The sequence below is a fragment of the Dermochelys coriacea genome, chromosome 11, assembly GCF_009764565.3.
Source record: "Dermochelys coriacea isolate rDerCor1 chromosome 11, rDerCor1.pri.v4, whole genome shotgun sequence".
NCBI classification, from domain to species: domain Eukaryota; kingdom Metazoa; phylum Chordata; order Testudines; family Dermochelyidae; genus Dermochelys; species Dermochelys coriacea.
Genome location: NC_050078.2, coordinates 48,515,536 through 48,535,635, shown reverse-complemented (window position 1 = coordinate 48,535,635; position 20,100 = coordinate 48,515,536). Strand labels below are relative to the sequence as shown.

The 20,100-nt window shown below is 38.3% G+C and overlaps 1 protein-coding gene across 4 annotated transcripts in view; it reads left to right on the top strand.

Moving 5' to 3' along the window:
• The window catches only part of NCKAP1 (NCK associated protein 1), a 109,974-nt gene extending 91,030 nt beyond the window's left edge, over positions 1–18,944 (top strand). For all 4 annotated transcript variants that reach the window (XM_038421449.2, XM_038421450.2, XM_038421448.2 and 1 more), the window contains 5 exons: positions 8,146–8,239; positions 9,863–9,979; positions 13,552–13,661; positions 17,328–17,417; positions 18,022–18,944. In XM_038421449.2, the coding sequence (XP_038277377.1) occupies positions 8,146–8,239; positions 9,863–9,979; positions 13,552–13,661; positions 17,328–17,417; positions 18,022–18,138 (528 nt within the window). In that variant the 3' untranslated portion in view covers positions 18,139–18,944. The remainder of the gene's footprint in view (positions 1–8,145; positions 8,240–9,862; positions 9,980–13,551; positions 13,662–17,327; positions 17,418–18,021) is intronic.
• Positions 18,945–20,100: the final 1,156 nt, after the last annotated feature.

The following is a 20,100-nucleotide window of genomic DNA, read 5'->3' as shown; positions in this document are numbered from 1 at the left end:
CACGAAGTTCTTTCAGCTAGTAAAAGGCAAAAACTTCTTTTGGGTTTAAACACATTAGGGGATAGAAGCCAAAGGGCAAATGAATAAATACATTAATAAAATAGTCTGAATTTAGAGTTGACAGGAAGCTGTGAAGTTGTCAACAGTTTGAAGATTGCTGCCACAAACTGGGGGAATGTCAAAGCAACTAGGATGCTTGATCTATTTAAAAGGATAAAAAAGTACAAAGCCTATTGTGATATTTGGTGAATGATGGCATCATTTGGAGAACTACATTTAGCTTGGTTTCCTCACTTTAAAAATGTAGCTGTAATTGAAAAGCCCCAGAGAAGGGCTAAAAAATGGCTTGAACTTAATGGGATTATGTGTACAAGAGCAGTGCGAAAACTAGGATTATTTAGCCCTGAAAAGGGAAGAGTTAGACAGAAGATTAATTGAAATATGAGCTTATGTAGGGTATAGTGAAAACTGATAAATCCCTGCTTTTTATGCTAATTTACTAGACAAGGGGATAAGTCCAGTACTATAGCTAGCTGTAAAAAGGAGCTGGATAATATTGACCAAAGATACTTGCTTGTTTTTTCTATAACAGGCATAATTAACTCTCATACTTCAAGGCATGAGCAGGGTCAGGGTACCTCAAATTTACCACATTGCACAATTGACTGCTCATTATAGGGGATATTCTCCCATTAAGGATCTGATGGGGGCTATTGTGAGAGGCCGCATACCAGACTTGAAGTACATATGGACTGCTCTGGAATAAGAGATGCTTGTCCTTTGAGTGATTGCACATGTCCATTCCTCTGTGTGTGTGTGTGCGCGCGCTCCAGCACACACATGTGAGTTTTTCCCTTAGCTGTATCCATTGGAGTGGCACGAAGCCCTCTGCTGCCTCATGCTCTGCACATAGGCATAAAAGGCAAAGCCACTCCAACCCCCTCAGGTCCTTCCTGTTCCCTATTATGGTTTTTGGAGGTCCTGTTCATGCCTGTGCAAGTCCTGTCTTCAGCTGGTCATAGATATTGTAGTTAGAATTTGTTATAGAGTAGATTGTGTGGTTTAACTTTTATTTTAGCATCCATTTTAAAAGAAGAAAAATGATTGTTTGATACCAGCTCCCACCTGGACACTGATGTCAGTGTTATGTCAGAGAACCAGAGTTATGCCTCGTTCTCTGAGCTTCAAGTCCTAACTCTCTTGCGGCACACCAATGCCGGTTAGGTCCTGTACCCTGGCTGCCTTACGTGCTTGGGGAAGGCTCAAATTAGTGACAGGTGCAGTATCTGTAAGGGGTTTAAGCCCTGATCCAAAAAGGATAGGGCAGCTAAACTTAAGTACTTTCCATCGGAACCTTCTTCTTCAGTCTGGGTATCGAGCACTTCTGCATCAGTCAACAGTGCTCCTCCAGCTTTGGCAGAATTGAGAGATGAATCAATTTCACCAATGCCAAGAAGAGGATACCGCAAGTCATCTAAGCACTCTGTACTGGGCACCTCAAGATAGGAGGCGAAGAAGTTCAAGCTCTACCAAGTACTCGGAGGTGCACTCAAAAAGAAGGCACTTCAAGGAGCAAGCCTCAAAATGGGAGTTTGTTGATTCCAAAGCCTAGTTCAGGCCCAGTGAGACTGACTCCCGGTATGCTAGGTTCATTGTTGTCACCTCAGATTCTGGTGCCATAAAATCAGAATGCTTTCCTGGTACCATTTACAGCTGAGGAGTTTGTGGCTGTGAGAGAGAGTTGTTGAATCTCTTGGTACTAGCTTCCCTGGCACTTCAAGATTCTCTTGGCATCAGCACCAACGGTTGCAGCTTCAGAGCCACACCATTGTGGGTCAGTCAGATTCAACAATTAGCATACAAGTTTAAAATGGTACCACCCATCTAGGGAAAGCTGCAGAAGATTTTGCAGGTATTCTCTTCTCCAGAATCTGATTCTACCTCACCGGTACTGATGGGGGGCAGCTCCTCCATGGTCTGAAGAATCTGATTCTTCTTCGGATTCTGAAGTGCATTTATATGTGTCTCAGCCTGGACATGTCCAGTAACCTCTATGTGTGCCTACCCACCCTGTTTTCAGCTTCAATTCCAGCAGGGTGCATACTTCAAGGAACCCTGGTCTGTGCACAGTTGGGGGCTAAAGCCAAATCAGTAGCCTTTATGGAACTTGTGGGGATTCCCCCTCAATCAGGAGCGTCTCCTTCCCAACCTGCTTCCTCAGCTGGTTGACAAGAACATTGATGTTATAAGCAGCTCACTTTATGTACTGACCCCGGCATCAGGCAGGGACAGGACCCTTCTCAGGAGCTACCCCAAGAAGAGTTGGAAAAGGATCAACCCCGAGAGCCATTGGTATCTTCTTCCTTATCCCCTGATGAGGCTGTTTTGGTGGAACCAATTTCCCCACCACTGGATGACTACAAAGTCCAGCAAGAGTTGTTGAGAATGATGGCTTTGGCTTTGAACATCAATCCAGAGGAGGTCCAGTAAAAGTCCCTCAGGCTTGTGGACATTTTAACACCCAGTGGTTCCATTAAGGATAGCTCTGCCTGTTAACAAGTGTATTCCAGATCCTACTAAGGTTCTTTGGGAGACCCCATTGTCCCTGCTACCTATTGCAAAAGGAATGGAGAGAATGTACTGTGTACCCTCTTAGGGGTTTAAACATTTTTACAGTCATCCCCCTTCCTGGCTTCTTGGTAGTATCTTCCCTGGCACTTGCAGCAACTGAAAGGTGGGGCAGGGTCACCAGGCACTGTTCTCTTCTTCCCCCTTCCCCCCCACCAACCCCTCCTCCCCAAAACAAACAAGCAAACAAGCAAACAAAAACCCCAAGAGGCTTCTAAGAAACCAGACTTGTTCAGAAAGAGACTTTATTCCACAGGAGGTTATGGCTTCGTACTGCAAACCATCAAGCTCTGTTGGGGCGCTACAATTTTACCCTGTGGGATACAATTGTGATGTTTAAGGGCAAGTTCCCAGATTATATTAAACAATAATTTCAGGCTGTAGTGGAAGAGAGTTGTTTCTGTCAGCTGTGCAGACTGGACTCTGCAGCTCTCTACATAGTCTGACCATCACTATGCAACAGTCTTCATGGTTGCAATCCTTTGGTCTCTCCCCAGACTATTTCCACAGGTTCAGTATCCTGTTCCCCCATGACTATCGTGAATCTAGTCTTAGCGAAGTTGATGACTCCCCATCTTCGAGCCTCTAGTGACCTTCTCCCCATTGCTCTAGGAAGGTGGCATTTTTGATGGCTGTTATATTAGCCAGGAGATGGGGGAAATTGAGGGCATTAATATCAGATCATCCATATACAGTTTTCCACACAAAGTTTATCTTCATCCTCACCCAAGGTTTCTTACTAAGGTGGTTTCCAGTCTTCATATTAACCAAGTGATCATCTTACTAGCCTTTTTCTCCAAACTTGGTCATAAAGGAGAGGAGAGGCTTCATGCTCTAGAAGAACTTCATCTTTTTATCTGAACCAGGCTAAACATTTTAGGTCTTCGACACAGCTGTTCATCATGTTTGTGGACAGAATGAAAGGCTGCCAAGTATCCTGAGTCAAAGGAGCTCATCTTGGATATCCAGTTGAACTTGGATATGTTACCAGTTGACTAATGTGATGCCTCCGGATACTGTTGGGTCATTCAACTAGGTCCAAAGCAGCTTCTCCAGCCTTTCTGGCTCACGCCCCATATTAGACATTTGCAAAGTGGCAACCTGGTCATCATGCCATATGTTTGCCTCTCACTACTCAATCTCCCACCAGTCTAAAGAGGATGCCAGATTTGGACGACTGATCTTCCGATCCATATTCAGATAAATTCCAAGCCCACCTCCAGTTTGGATTGCTTGTGAATCACCTACAGTGGCATGAACGTGCAATCACTTAAAGAATAAGAAATGCTTACTAACCTTTCCATAGCTGCTGTTCTTAGAGATGCGTTGCACATGTCCATTCCATGACCTGCCCTCTGTCCCCTCTCTGTCAGTCTTTCCGGTGGGAAGGAACTGAGGAGGATCAGGGGCAGCTCTGCTCTATGCCTGCGCACATTGTGAGGCAGCAGAGGGCACTCCTGCCGCCCCAACAAATACTGCTAAGGATAAAACTCGGAAACTGCGCACTGGAGCTCACATACACCTTTGCAACACATCCTGAAGAACAACAGTTACGGAAAGGTGAGTAATTGTTTCTTCCATTTGACCCTTCAAAAAAGCGTATGTACAACATACGCCTTTCTTGAATGTAGCAAGGGGAAATCATAGAAATGGAGGGCTGGAAAGGACTCTAGAGGTCAAGTCCCAGCCCCCTCTGCTGAGGTAAGACCTCGTAAATCTAGACTGTCCCTGACAGATGTTGGTCTGACCTGCTTTTAAAAACCTCCATTTATGGCAGAGGTGCCCAAATTGTGAGGTGTGCCCCCTAAAGGGGGTGTGGAAGACCATTTACGTGGGTGGGGGGGCACTGCTGGGGCCTGGGCCAGCCCCCATGGAGAGTGGGGAGGGAGCACCACCCAGCTCCTTTCCTGGCCCTGGCCCTGCCCCTGGATGCCAGCCCTGTCCCCAGTTGTGGCCCAAGCCTCGGCTGCCTTACCCCGTCTGTGTCCGTCCTCCCCCCCCCCCCCCCTTCAACCCTGGAGCTGTGTCCCTGGTCCCACCCTGGCTGGGTGGGGGTGCGGACAGAGATATGGGGCGGGGGCGCAATCCTGAAAAGTTTGAGGACCACTGAATTATGGGGATTCCATAGTCTGCCTTGGAAGCCTATTCCAGAGCTTAAGTATCCTTTATAATTAGCAAGTTTTTCCTACTATCTAACATAAATCTCCCTTGCTGCAGATTAAGCCCATTTCTTCTTGTCCTACCTTCAGTGGAGATGGAGAACAAATTGATCGCAGTTCTCTTTATAACAACCCTTAACATATTTGAAGACTCTTATCAGATTTCCCGTCAGTCATCTTTTCTCAATACTAAACATGTCCAGTTGTAACCTTTCCTCACGGGTCAGTTTTTCTAAAAGTGCTCTCCTCCATGCTCTGTCAAGTTTGTCTACATCTTTCTTAAAGCGTGCCACCCAGAATTGGACACAGTACTTCAGCTGAGTCCTCACCAGTGCCAAGTAGAGCAGGACAGTTGCCTCCTGTGTCTTACATATGCCCTAGAATATTAGCCTTTTTTTTAAACTATCTCATGCTATTGACTCATTCAATTGGTGATAATCCCCAGATCCTTTTCAGCAGTTACCACTAACCAGTTACTTCACATTGTGTAGTTGTGGATTTGATTTTTCCTTAAGTGAAGTATTTTGCACTTACTTTTATTGACTTTCATCTTGCTAATTTAAGACCAGTTATCCAGTTTGTCAAAATTGTTTTGAATTCTAATTCTGCCCTCCAAGAGCTTGCAACTCCTTCCAGCTTGGGGTCATCTGCCCATTTTAGAAACATACTCTCCACGCCATTACCCAAGTCATTAATGAAAATGTAATTGAATAATGCTGGACCCAGGACCAACACCTGTGAAACTCCACTAGATATGCCATCCCAGTCTGAAAGCAGATCATTGATAACTACTCTGAGTTTGGTCTTTCCACCAGTTGTGCACCCACCTTATAGCGATTTCATCCAGACTGTATTTCGCTAGTTTACTTAGGGAGTGTCATGTGGGACTGTAAAAGCCTCACTAAAAATCAAATGTTATCGGCCCCCTCCAGTCCAATCCAGTAGGCCAGTAACCCTGTGAAAGAAGGAAATTAGCTTGGTTTGGCATGATTTGTTTTTGAGAAATCAAAGTTGGCTGTTCCTTATTAACCCAGTTATCCTCCAGATGCTTATAAATGATGTACTCTATTAACTGAATGTTCAGCCATAGACATTTCATCATTAGAAGAATAAACTGGGTGTGGTTTTCTCACACATCTCATTCCTATATGAATATGAGAAAGGGAAAGTTTGATTTATAGGAGTTCCCTGTAGTAGGAAACTTTACACAGAACCCTGTGTCTGTTAGCTGAAGAAGCACAAAGTATTGTTTATCTAACCAAACTAAGATCAATTAAGTGTAAAGATAAACACTTATGTGGTCAGTGAGAAGAAGCTTTACAGCTTAAGTGTGTTTAAGATTTAAGAAGCACTATAAAAGTTGGCCACTTTATAGGGTAACTTTGCCAAATCTGTGTACTTTATTAATATACCTGCTTGTAATGAAAAGTATTTGTGCCACTTTATCACCTTCCTTCAAACTGTACAAGTCCAGTAAACCATAAGTAAATCCTGTGATGTCAAACCTTACAGCACCAGATGTTTTTTTAAAAAAGTGGCTTACAACAGAAATGTCAAAAGGTATGTATACCAATAAACAACAACAAAAAGGAAGGCAAGGAAAAAATAACATGGTTTTATGGCAAGGTTCAAGAAGCTATTCAAACCAGAGGTATCTCTCAGAAAATGGAGATCCAGCCCTCCTCGTGATGCCGATAAAAGGAGCATAAACTACTATGGCAAGTAAAAAGTAAGGTTAAAAATGAGGAAGGCTAGAAGGTAATTAGAAGAGCAAATATTGAGTGACATAAAAACAATATGAAATGCATTAAACAGATATTAAAAGCAGGAAGCTCCTGAGAAAAATGTTTGACCTACTTAACCACCAGCGTAGACGGTCAATTAAAAAGATAAGGGACATTGCAATGAAGGTAAATGATTTCTTTGTATCAACCTTCACAACAGAGCATGTTAGGAAGATGCTTTCTCGTTTTAGAAAATAAAGATGAGGTACTTCCAGACACTGAAATATCAAAAGAGGTGGTGCTGGAACAGGTAGATAAATGAGAGGGGAACAAACTAATAAGAACAGGATTGTTTACTTGCAGAAGTTCTGAAAGAACCTGAAAATGAAGTGGCTGAGCTTCTAAGAAAAATATGCAATCTCTCCTGGGACACTGGATACTTTCATACTGGATCAGACCAGAAGCCCATCTCGTCCAGTAGCCTCTATAACTAGTACCAGATGCTTCAGAGTAGGATGCCAGGAACTCTGTAGTGGGCATTTATGGAGTAGCCAGCCCAAAGGGGGAGTTTCTTCCCACATTGGCTATTGTTTGGCTTAAGCCAGAAGAATGAAAATGTCTTTCTGAGGAAAAAAATACTTAAACTTTTTTTTTAACTGTGAATAGTCTTATTAAGCATATAAAAAGTCTAATCTTTTTTTAATCTTGTTAGGTTCCTAGCCTTCATGATTAAAAATTAGCTATTGTACAAGAGATGTGAAGGGTAATAATATATTTTAAAGGGGTATTAAAGAATGAGAGAGCGAATGAACAGGAAAAAAGGCAAATGTTTCAGAATATGATGTAAAAGAGTATGGAACCTGGGTGTTTACCTGTCAATCTGTCCCACACGGGACAACAAAAACAAAATTGTGAATCACTCATTTAAATATAAAATATATAGGATGTACAGCATTCTAAGACTATAAGATTTTTCAAAAGTAACTATTGAATTTTGTGTTCCTAACTTGAGACACCTTATGCAGACCTAATTTTTCAGAAAGTTCTGAATACCCATCCTCTGAAAATGAGGACCCTTAGAAGATGTCTTAGGTTGGGCACCCAAAATCCCTTGTCACTTTGAAAATGTTCACCCAATTTAACATTATTATAGGACCATTAACTTTTTCCTCACTCTTGTGCATTTAATTGGTAACACTGCATCAACATATGGTCTTAACTGGCTGTGTTTTTGTTAAAATACTTTTAAAACATTGTTTGACACGGCTGATCTGATTACTTACATCTTTGTTAGCTTTACTTTCCCTTTCTGCATCTTTCCTTTCAGTTAGAAGAGCTAACTGGTTGCTAAGATGTTTGTGCTGGAGGCAGCTGAGGAAAGTTGCAAAAGCCTTGTTTGCCTTGACAGCAAGAAATGATAACCTCCTAGTACACCAAGTACTGAACCAGCTGTTCATTGTAGGTTAGACATAATACAAATCCAAAGATTCTTTATCATATTTCAGAGACTGAAATTCCATAGTGTTCTCAAACTCTGCAGTTTAAACATTTCAGTACAGCTGTGTTCAGAAATGAGATTTTTAGAAAACATTTGGTGTTTTTCACCTTGTAATAATTACTGTTCTGTGTCTCAGGTGGCAATGAATGTATATGAGCTGTCATCTGCTGCTGGATTGCCATGTGAGATTGATCCTGCCTTGGTTGTAGCACTCTCTTCCCAAAAATCAGGTAACACGTCTTATCTTTAAAAAGTATATTTAGCAATGCACTCTGACTCTTTTTGATGTAAAAAAAAAAAAATCCAGAAAAGCGTGCAGATATATGCAGTAGTAAGCAAAGAGCTGTAGGTGGATTACTGGCTCTTCTGTATTGCCTCAGATGAGCCATGTATATTGCCAGGTGAATTTTCATTTGGAACTTAAGCATTTGCTATGCATGCTGCATAAAATGCACTGATATGTAGACTGGAGTTTTGTGAGCCACCTGCATTGGGGAAACTGCTCCAGAAATGGATAATAGGTGAAATGTGGATGAATGTAATGCCTTTGGGGAAAAAATGGATTCATTTAAGGAGAGAAAGATATTGGGTTGTGTGTTGAGAATATCAGAAGGCAAATAGTTTGTTTTATGATGCACAGTAACTATTAAATCCTTTCCTCTCTACTTTTAATGTTTAAAATGTCAGATTTTAAGAAGCAGTTAAACCAATATTATGAAATGCATGAAGGTTGTGTTTTATGCAAACATTAACATGAAGGCAGACAAAGGAAAATATTTTAAATTATGCCTGTGAAAGCATCCAAGACAAGTTGCCATAGAATCTGAAATTTACATTTGTTTTAAAGGGCCATTGCAAATCCTTCCAGTTTTCCCATTTTTTTAACTCACAATAAATATCCTTTTAGAGACCTAAAAATAAATGAAATTCTTAAAGCTGTTTGGCAGATATTCATTTTGTTCCCTATGTTTCTTATTAAACACTTTGATTATTCCATACAAAAGAAAAAGTAGATGACAGTGGTAACACAAATCTATGAATACATCTTATTTGCTTTGTTCTTGCTATTGGCTGGATGTCTATAGAGCATGGACTGTTAGAGATCATACCTATAGTTACTTTTTTCCATTTTCTTAGTTGGGGTAGCTTTGAGGTGGGCAAAAATACATTTAAGTTCCCGAAGACATTTATCACTATTATTTTAATATTAAATCACATATTGGGTTCAAACTACCTGAATGGCTTTTTAAAATGTTGTTAGTAAATATTATTTAAAGTTTGTGTGATTCTGATATCTCTTCCCTTGGTAGTTCTAGTCAACATATTCCAGTAACTGTGAAGGAGTTAAATTGTGTGAACAGGACATAGCGTTTTATTTTAGCTCATTCCTTTTGGTGTTGGGGTCTTGTATTTTAATTCCCATCTGTTTCTGCAGTTGGATGGAGTGACTTGCTATCATCAGGTTTCAGAGCAGTAGCCATGTTAGTCTGTATTCGCAAAAAGAAAAGGAGTACTTGTGGCACCTTAGAGACTAACAATGCATCGAATGCATCAGATGAAGTGAGCTGTAGCTTATGCTCAAATAAATTTTAGTCTCTAAGGTGCCACAAGTAATCCTTTTCTTTTTACTATCATCAGTTAGTCAATACTGATGCTGTCCTTTAATAGTATGCTAGATACTGCAATTCACTACTTGACTTTTTTAACTTTATAGTCTCATTAAAGGTGGTGGCAATAATATTTTAGAAAATGTGACGTGAATTATGACAGACCAAAAAGGAAACTTTCTGCTCAGTTGTCATGGGATAAATCTGAGTAGCTTTTAAATTGAAGAATTTTCTTCTCATTTTCAGAAAATATTAGTCCAGAAGAAGAATATAAAATTGCCTGCCTTCTCATGGTCTTTGTGGCAGTGTCCTTGCCAACTTTGGCCAGTAACGTGATGTCTCAATATAGCCCTGCCATTGAAGGTATTATTTATTTGATGGTGGTAAATTTTTGGTCTGAATATGTTCTTGTCGAAATATCTTGATTATTAATCTTTTAAGCGTTTTTTTCTCAAATGCTTGCTCTTTGGAGTAGCAAAATGTATTTATATTTTATTTATATGCTTTATGGTGGATGGCTCTAACAGGTTGAACTGAATCTAAATCACAACAGAAACATGATTAGAAATTTTTAAAATCATTTACCTTAATCTTGTTTTGAAACATGATATATTAGAAATGAATATAATCCACTTGAAATTTTGAAGACTAGACACAGTTCTAAAATATGCACTTTAGGAGTTAAACATTAACTCGCGCACAAAGCAGATGACCTAAAACATATTTTCCATTTTGATTAGTCTAAGAATTTATATTGATTACCATATGTGTTGTTTTAGTAACTGTTAATTTATTACTGCGACACTGGATTTGTGCCTATTCATATGACTTAATAGTTTAATATCTCAGCTACTAAAAATTTTTTTTTAAATCTAGAAGGAATGAATTATAAGTAGAATCATCTTCTAAGGAATTTTTGCTATTTTCCTTATTAAAAGATAAAGATCTTTGCCTCAAGGAAATTCTTTGTTTGTAATCCACAAAAAAAAGTTTAACTCTATCAAACAAAACTAAATTTAATGGAAAAGATTGTTAAAACTGCGCGCTCGCGCTCTCTCTCTCTCTCTCTCACACTCACACACAATAGGAATATGTGGCGTCTATGTCCATTCACTTGACCCACAGAGTTTTTTTTATTTCTTTACCAGAATCTGCTCTATATCCTGCACAGGACAAAACTTAATTAACATAGGACATCTAGCTTGTCAATCATTTCCTTCCCCAGCTTTCCCAGAATTAGTAGAAGCAGCAGGGGAAAGCCCAAAATTTCTAAAGCTTTGAATTTCAAATTAAAGAAAATATATTATGTAATAATTTAGATGTACAAGATCCCATGTTTCAGATCTTTGTGGGCATAGCTGGTCACTTGTGCAGTACAACAATTAAGTGTGCAGACTAAGATTGCAATTACCATGTATTACTGTGTGTACGCACATTTTTGTAGAAATTTATATTTCAAGCTTCTGTTTAATTCAACAATGTTAACTTCCTTGATGGGGACATATTTTCTTTCGTCGTCGTGGTGTATAGGTATGTACACTGTAACTTTTAGATAGTAAGTGTAGAGTAATAGTCTCAGCTCTGCACATAAATCCATCTTTTCTGGGATTCTCTGTAATGAACAGAAATTAAGTGTAGCTTAATGACAAACTTAAATGTGAACATTTTACTTAGATGAATAGGGGGAACAATTCATATCCTGAAGCAATAGCTCTGAGGGTTATCTGCAGATTTAGAAAGACGGAAGTGCATTGCTTTCCATTTTGGGAAGCTTTTTTGAAAACCAGTAAGGGCTAGAAACTTTTCCCAGATTAAATGTTCAGAGCACAGGCAGGAGAGAGGACCAGAAAGTGTGCTAAAAGAGAAGAGACAGATCAAGAATCAGAGAAGGGAACTGAGTCATGGTGATAGGCCTGTCTGTCTTAGCTGCAGTCTCTGTAAGTGGAGTGGCTTGTATGTAGTTTTGATCACTTCTCTTCAAGATGAACAGGATTTGTGTACATTTTGATAAATAAATTGCATTAGAAAATACCCTCTGTCACCAGTTTTTCTTCCAGTGGCAGTCTCTCTTCCATTTCGAAGCTCTGACGAGTCAGGCAAAGCTGATGGCCCGAAGAGGAACCCTTTAAAGTGGGGAAAGCTAGAAGTGCATGAACTTTCCCAGACCTTTAAGTGATCCTACCCAGCGCACAAAAAAAGTCTATATCAGGACTTGCCACTGACTGTACAAGATCAGCAAGATAAATGCATCAAATTTGCTATAGGCTCAGGTGTATGCCTCAGTCTCAAGATTGAACAAAAAAGAGGGTTGTTTTTGTCGGGGGGACAAATCTCCTTTACCTGGTGGACAAGCAATCCTTGAAGAGAGGGACTCTGCCTCCATGGCCTGCCTTGGATATACAGGGCTTCCTTTTCTTGGGTACTACATCTGAGTTAGTCAAAGCTAAAATCAGGACACAACACTTCTTAGATGGCTCTTGTCCCTTCTTTTATCACTTTTTCCCCTTCTGTGTTCTACAGTCTGGAAGTGTAGCATCTGTCTTTGGTTGTAAGCTATAGATTCAGTCTCATTCGTGCTGTGCTCCTTTTAGTGTCATTAAGCTCTGGCAAGATCCTGGATATAGCCATCTAAAAAGTTGAACTAGCTTCAGTTCCCAAGCCAAGGAAAAGAGAGGGAAAATGTTATCTCAAAAATACAGACTTCAAGATATTCTAGCCATATCTGAGTGCCTGCCATTTGTTTATCCAAGACTAAGGGCTCCTTCTATGTCTCCTGGCAGAGAGCCAGACCCAAAGTAACCTTTATATTTGCTCCTGCTAACAGAAGACTGGGATCTTGACAGTTAGCCAAATCTCAAACTAATTGCCAGAGATTAGTTTTTCCTTAAAACTTGGACCAGTCACCCACTGACAGATGAGCAGAGATCATTCATGCCAGTTTCACAGTCAGATTCTCCTTCCCTGTCTACCACACTGCCTCTTCACTTATTTCACTCAAGTCAGAGAAGAGGCAATCTTTCTTGGGTATTCAGAGTAGCAGCCGTGTTAGTCTGTATTCGCAAAAAGAAAAGGAGTACTTGTGGCATCTTAGAGACTAACATTTATTTGAGCATAAGCTTTCGTGAGCTACAGCTCACTTCGCAAACTGTTCACTCCAGAAGCTGTTACTAGTGTTCACCCAGCAGAGAATTACTGGCAAAGTTTTAGAGGACAGTCTGTTTTACACCCTATCCTGGACCAGTCTCCTCTCCAGATGTGTGTAAAATCCAGATTTAGAATGGAGGTCCTTCCCCTGCTTTATTCAAGCGATCTCTTTTTCCCCACAACCACCACATGGAAAATGAATAAATCCTGTGCTCATTGAACCTGAAAGACGCCTATGTGTACATGTCCATCTTTCATTTTTACAGAAACGCAAGTATTTTTCCAAAACATGGCTGTTCCCTTAATTCCAAGAGTCTCTAGGAGCTTTTCCTATCATAGCCCTTAGGAGAGAGGGGATTTGAATTTTTGATTACGTATATGATCTTGTGTTCAATCCATATAATATTTTAAACACTGAAATCATCTCCCCTTGTGATTTTTAATGATCCTTGCAATGGCTGCATAAGATGGGCCTCTGTTTTGATAAACCTCTGTTATTTTTAGAATGTTATATGCGGCTTACCTGCAATATGGGAGTAAAATATAATGTGTATAACAGTGTATTTCATTGTATTAATTCTAAACTTGTTTCCTTTGTAAGCTTTTTACTGAATGTGGCCCTGAGGTCCAAAGCACTCTCCGCAATTGCTAGCACATTGCAAGTTAGTTCACTGCAAAACCTTGACCCTGTTGCAGTTACGAATTATGTTCTTGTCAGCTAAAACATTCAAAGAATTATTTGGTTTTGAGAAGTGTTGCTACAGTAATAACATGTCTGTGTTTTTGTTTAGGGCACTGCAACAACATACATTGCCTGGCAAAAGCTATCAACCAGATTGCTGCAGCCTTATTTACCATCCACAAGGGAAGCATTGAAGACCGTCTTAAAGAATTTTTGGCTGTATGTACAATTTGATAACCAGGGTTGACTGCTACAAAAATCAGCCTAAAAAACCAAAACAAAACCCTAAACCTCTGTTGCAACTCAGACTTAGCTTTTAGATGTACAGTGGTCACCATTAAAATCCTCAACATTTTGCCTTTGCAAACTGATATTACTGTGGTATTCCCCGTGCATAGTATAGAGTGCTACAGTAATCTTCATTGCAATAACATTTATAAAGATTTTAATAGAAATGACTTCAATTGATCTGCAATATCCATTTGCTTCTTACGTAACAGTATTATATGTACTTTGTCTAGTATTGGTAGTTTATTTTCCCTTTGGTCTTAAGCTAAAGAGAAGACAGCTAAATTTATCCACAGTAGTGTTTTCACATTTTTCATTTTCATTTGGAGAAAATCAGATATGGGGACACAATCAGTTGGTTAATGATTGGAGCTGGGTGAAATTTTTTGGGTGAATGGTTTACTCACCAAAAAATAGCATTTTGGTGGATCTGAAACCATTTGCTAATTCAACCCAATAGTTCTGGCTGGAAAAAAGTTTTTCAGAGTCAGCAGAGTGAGTGTGTGCGTGCGCCCTGCCCCCCTTAACTTTTGTCAAGTGCATAGGGCACTGGGATGCAGGAGACCCAGGTTTGAATCTCCACTTTGGAGCAGCAGCATTAAATCAGATTTCCCGCCTCCCAGGTGAGTGCCTTAATAACTAGGCAATAGACTCATCATCACTCTCTTTGGCCAGTGACTATTTAAAAAATTGTACAAAGTGGAACAGTTTCAACAGGGGAGATGGAGAGCAACCTGCTGTAGAATAGCCTATAGTTTGAGGGAAAGACCTGACTTCAAGTCCCTGCTCTAGAGTGGGGGATTCAAACCTTGGAGTTCTACATCCTGGTCAAAGACTGTAACCTCTGGGCCAAAGGTTATAAAGGTACTCAGGCATATATGGGTGTATGTTTGCTGACCCAATTTGCTGACATTTTTAGAACTAAACCTAGTTATCTTCCTGACTTTTTCAGTTTGCTGGCCAAACCAAAAAATCAGTTATTTGCCTGGCTTTGTTAGTCCATAAGGATTTCCTGAAGATCTATCCTTTTTTATTAAACTTTGTGTCAAGAGTGGATAGTTGTACTTTATTCTTAAGAAGTTAATCTCTGATTTAGTTGTCTACAGATGCTTTCAAAATTCAGATTGAAAATGTAATTTTAAGGAACTACCTATTTTACTCTCATTTATATTTAAACTTGTTATAAATTGTCTTAATTTTGATACACAGAATGCAAATGAATAGTACAAAGACTTAGATGTGTATAGATTAAATGTGTGATATTACAAGAGGTGGTTAACATCGGTCAGTTGATATGCTATTACATGAAAGTTAAACTTGAGCCTGAAACTCAGGTAGCATTTTTGTAGTGTGTGTGTGTGTGTGTATACTGTAATTACACACGTGTGTGTGTATATATATTAAAAATAGAGTACATGATCTTCTAGATTGTAATGCAAGATTGGAAACAGAGTTAAGTATAGTGTATGTGAAATCAATGTTTATATCCTTATGAAGCTCCAAGAGATTTTCCACAAGATGTGTTGTGTTGTACTTTCAGTTTATTATATGTTAGTCTGTCATAACAAGTAACCTAAGCTGACTTGGTGTATCTCTTGGATTGTACTTTTGACATTGAAGTTCTGTTTGTGCAGTAACCATTAGGTGGAGTATAGGGCTCTAGACAGCCAAGAAAACTTGTGTAAGAGAATTAGTGGTGCCTTCAGTGTGAATTGGAGATCAAGGCATATCTGTGATGTGTAATGTTTTGGCTTAGTATATCTAGATTAATCCAGAATGACCTGACTCACCATCATGCTCAAAAATCTGTCCCCAACACTTATCTGCTTTAGGATCAGATCTTTGTAACTTGTCAAATACATAAATCTGTGGTTTATGGTTTTGGGTTTTAGCATACTTCATTGTGTTTTTAAAATAGAAATTCAACTTAAAAATTGGCTCTCAGTACTTCAGAGGTACATACGGTTAAAATAACAGACGGCCAAGTAGATAGTCTGGTCTACATTTTCAAAAATAGCCAGTGATTTTGAATGCCTTTGTTTTTGGGTGGCCAGCTTTAAGAAATGTGGACAGAAATGACAACCTTACTTGGGCATATTAAACATATTTTTGTGTGAATGTGGGGACGCGGGAATCCGTCTTTATCTTTAACAGTTAGAGCAGTGTAGTAGGCAGTACTACAAGTTATTTTATGGAAGGGAAAAAAAGCATCTTAACCCATTGACCTCATGAGCTGATACTGTCTGCCGCAGCTGCTTGTAGCAAAACATGAAAAGAAAAATGGTCATGTCAAATTGTATGTGCTTGACAAGCAAAGAAAAACAGTGCAGTTTCATGTGATATAAAAACATTTTTCCTGCAAGAATTTCATTTTTGATCATGTGATCTAGATGGTACATGTGTTTTCTTTGACTGCTCAGACTGTAATTAAAGTAGTGTAGTCACTGACCTTACTTTATTCAACTTGGTGTCTTCCAATTTCTTATCTTTAAAGATTTTTTTTTCCACAGTTAGCCTGAGAAGGCCTGGAGCTCAAGAAAATATTCTGTTGGAAATAATTATCTTCTGATAAAGGAATGTACTAGATAACCTAATTGCTCTTGCCCATTGAAATTAAATATGGGAATGTTCTAAAAAAAAATTTTGAAATGTGAATACTATCACCTTAGATTAAAAATACTTATTTTTTTTTCTTTTGGCAAATTATTAAACTCTTTTTTGTGAGGGTCAATGATTGTCTTCAAGAATATTTTAAAGTGAAAATTCCCAAATCGGAAATTTCGATTTGTGAGCAGATATTAGACGTGGAGCTGCTTCTTTATTGGCATGTACTAATCTTGAAAATTCTCCTTCTGGAAGTTGAACAAATTTATTTATTTGTGTATTCTACAGTTCATGACAATAAAGTTGTTTCTGATCAAAATATTTTATTGAAGTCTGTGACCCTGATCCTGCAAAGACTTAAACGGGGGCTTTGATTTTTGTTGTATCTGGGCCTTTATCGCAGAAACAAGTAGTTTGGTTTGCCTAAACTTTAACCCGCAATTGTCATAAAATAATAATGTATGCATTTCTTTAATTATATGTAGTATTAGAATTTGGGCATTTGATACTTCTTTTTTTCTCTCTCTCCACCACATCAGGACTAGGATATGGAATGATAAATTTTAAAAAAATTATTTGTATTGATCATGCAAGAAGAGTAAGTAAACATGCATACGTATTGGAAGGAAAAAATTGGTCAGTGACAAAGCTGCTGACTTCATGAAAGCCAGGATTTCACCTGGAAATTCTGTGCAATAATCTTGTTTTTTCTCCCCTCAAATATACATGTCAAGCACTGCTAATCAGATTTGATTTCTACAAAAAAGGCACATGCCTAGCAGAGCAAAACACAATATGCAGAAAGCATGCTTGTAATGTAGTCATGGTACTTCCTTTCCATTGTGTATTATGTTGTACTAAAAACTACACTGGTTAGGAAGATTAGTTAAAAGAAACTTAACAAAAGTAGCAAAACTTGATCATCTTAAAGTAGAGCACAAAAATGATATGATATATTTTAAAATGTTTATCATTTTTCAATTTTTTTTGTAGCTTGCATCATCTAGTCTACTGAAAATTGGTCAGGAGACGGACAAAACTACTACTAGGAACAGAGAATCTGTTTATTTACTGCTAGACATGGTAAGTTCTCATGCTCGTTGTTATTCCTAACAACAAAGGCCTTTTTGACAGACACCCTTGCTGTTGTAACTCATCAACCAATAGAAATACTTTTTGACATCATGACAATAGAATGACATTAAGAACTGAAGTTCTTTTGATTTTTTTTCTCCCGTCCCTCTGCACAATTATTTTACTATTGAGTATTATCTTTCTCTGTGTTGTCTACAAATGCCAGAAAAAGTTATAGCAGTATTCAAGTAACTTTCACAATTGATTAGGGATACAGCTCTATATTGATGTCGCATTAAATTAGTGCAAATTTAAACTGTGAGGATAACCCATGAGACAGTGTGCTCTGAGCATTTATTTTAGTGTCACAAGCCTGTTTGAAATATTTGCAACTAGCTTTAAAAAGCTTTGTATGTTTGCTTAAACTTTGTACTTGAAAGGACTTTGTGGAATGAACACGCTGCAGTATTTACCTTTACCCTTTTCAGCCTAAGAAATATAAATGCTGTTGTGGTGCAGGCTGATATTAATCAAATGATGTAGATGATGCTCATCAACTGATAGTTTATTTTTGAACATTAGAGAATCTTGATACATTTTTGGTATTTTTCAGATTGTGCAGGAGTCTCCGTTCCTGACAATGGATCTTTTGGAGTCTTGTTTCCCTTACGTCTTGCTGAGAAACGCATACCATGCTGTCTACAAACAAAGTGTCACAGCCTCTGCATAAATATCTACTTACTGAAGACTTAGCACGCATCTATGTTGCCTCAGTTTTACCTGTAAACTGTGGAGCTATTTTATTTTTATGGCCTGACAAACAGTTTTGTGGATTATAAACTTTCTTCCATAAGGTTGTATTTCTGATCAGTGGTTTCTTAATATGGTTGTACTACAATATGAGCTTGGTTGATTTTAGGTTGCACATTCATGGAAAATACTACTTTTTTATTTTTAGAATATCGGTTATCTTTAAAAGAAAAACACTACTTCTGCTATATGTTTTTGATATTTGATCATGCAAAACCATAATTGCTTGTTTATTTCCAAGAAGAAAAATGTATTTAGTGATTATTTTAGATAGTGTTCTAGTTTTCATCTGTGTGTAAATTATTTCATATAGGGAAAGTTATAATCTGTACCTATTGTTCTTATTGAAAACAAGAATTGGATGTGCATTTCTGTGAAGTAATTACAACATTTCTACTTTCCTTTATTTGAAACATTCACTAATCTAAGTACTATGACACTATGTAACATTAAAAATGTTATAGGACTGCTTATCCTTAGACAGCAGTCCTCTCCCGATATTCTTAAACAGCAGCAAGTGATGTTTGTATAAAGCAAAGTGGGAAAAATTTTTAGACTAACTTCTGTTGGCATTAACACTACCATTGTACCCTGCTGTATAATAAACGTTCTTACACATTTATCAGGTGTTGATAAAAAATGTTAGCCCTTAACCACTTTTTATATGTTTTAAATTTTTGAAATTCAAGTGTACCTTCCATAACATACAATAAACACTAGACTGTATTATATGTTGGTGAATTATTTTTAATGTAAAATTACAATTAAAATCTTAATTTATCCTAGCTCATTAAGTTTTAACACTGATCTTGTGCATTGCTTTGCCATTCTCAATGGATTAAATATCATCCCTTCACTTGGAAGGATTAAGACTTTTTAATATTCAGCTTTGTGTAGAGCTCTACGGTAGAGTAGATAACTTATAAAAACTTCAGAGGAAGGAATTTTTAAAAACACATGAAACCTCAGTTGAATGCCACTGACCTTCAGCCTTTTACAAAGTACAACAAGAAAAGTGTATCTCTGGTGCATACCAACACCAGTTGCACCTATAGAGGGAAAGAGTGCCCTTCTAAAGAGTAAAAATTAAAATTGTAGAATCTGAGAGATTGCTGCTAAAACCATGACATCAAACATTACTGAACAAGACAGATATATAATAGATCTGTTTTTGTCAGTCTTGCAAATTGGCATGCAGGATAGAGTTGGCTCATTTAGTCGGAAAGCTAACCAGATGGTTTGCTCTTTGATCAGCACCATAAAGATTGTGGTTCTCAACAGCTCTGACTCTGGACATTGTATAGGGCCCCTGTTCTTGGACACAACTTATGTACACACTGGTAACTTTTTCTGTGATCAAAGAGCTGTTGTGTGCTCATCAGTTATAATGGTTTCTTCTGTCCAAAGGAAAACAAGCCAATGGGATGAAATAGAAATAATGAGGTCTCTCATTACATCCATATTGATTACTTATTCAATCTATTTTTAAAAGTAGGGAAATAAAAATGTTGCTTTTTATATTGCTTATACAGTATCATAATGTTAGATGGTTTATGAAGTTAGATGGGGAGATCTGATGCAGCTTATTAGTTCAATACACTAGTTTTAAGATGTCAAAATTCTGTCTTCTATTATTAATTTAAATAGCTCTTGGTTGAAGTACAGTGTGTTTGTGGTAAAAGGGCTCTCATCTTCCAGTTGACAACAGGTCCTGTGTGTCTCAAGCTTTGCTGTCAAAATCTGCTAAGGAAGTAGCCTAGCTATGTATGGGGCGGTGAGGGAGGGGAATTTTATATGTTTAATGGTTGCTTTGATAATTAGCCAATTCTCTACTGGTCTTTTGGCAACTTATCTGCGTCAATGGTATTTTAAATCCTAACAT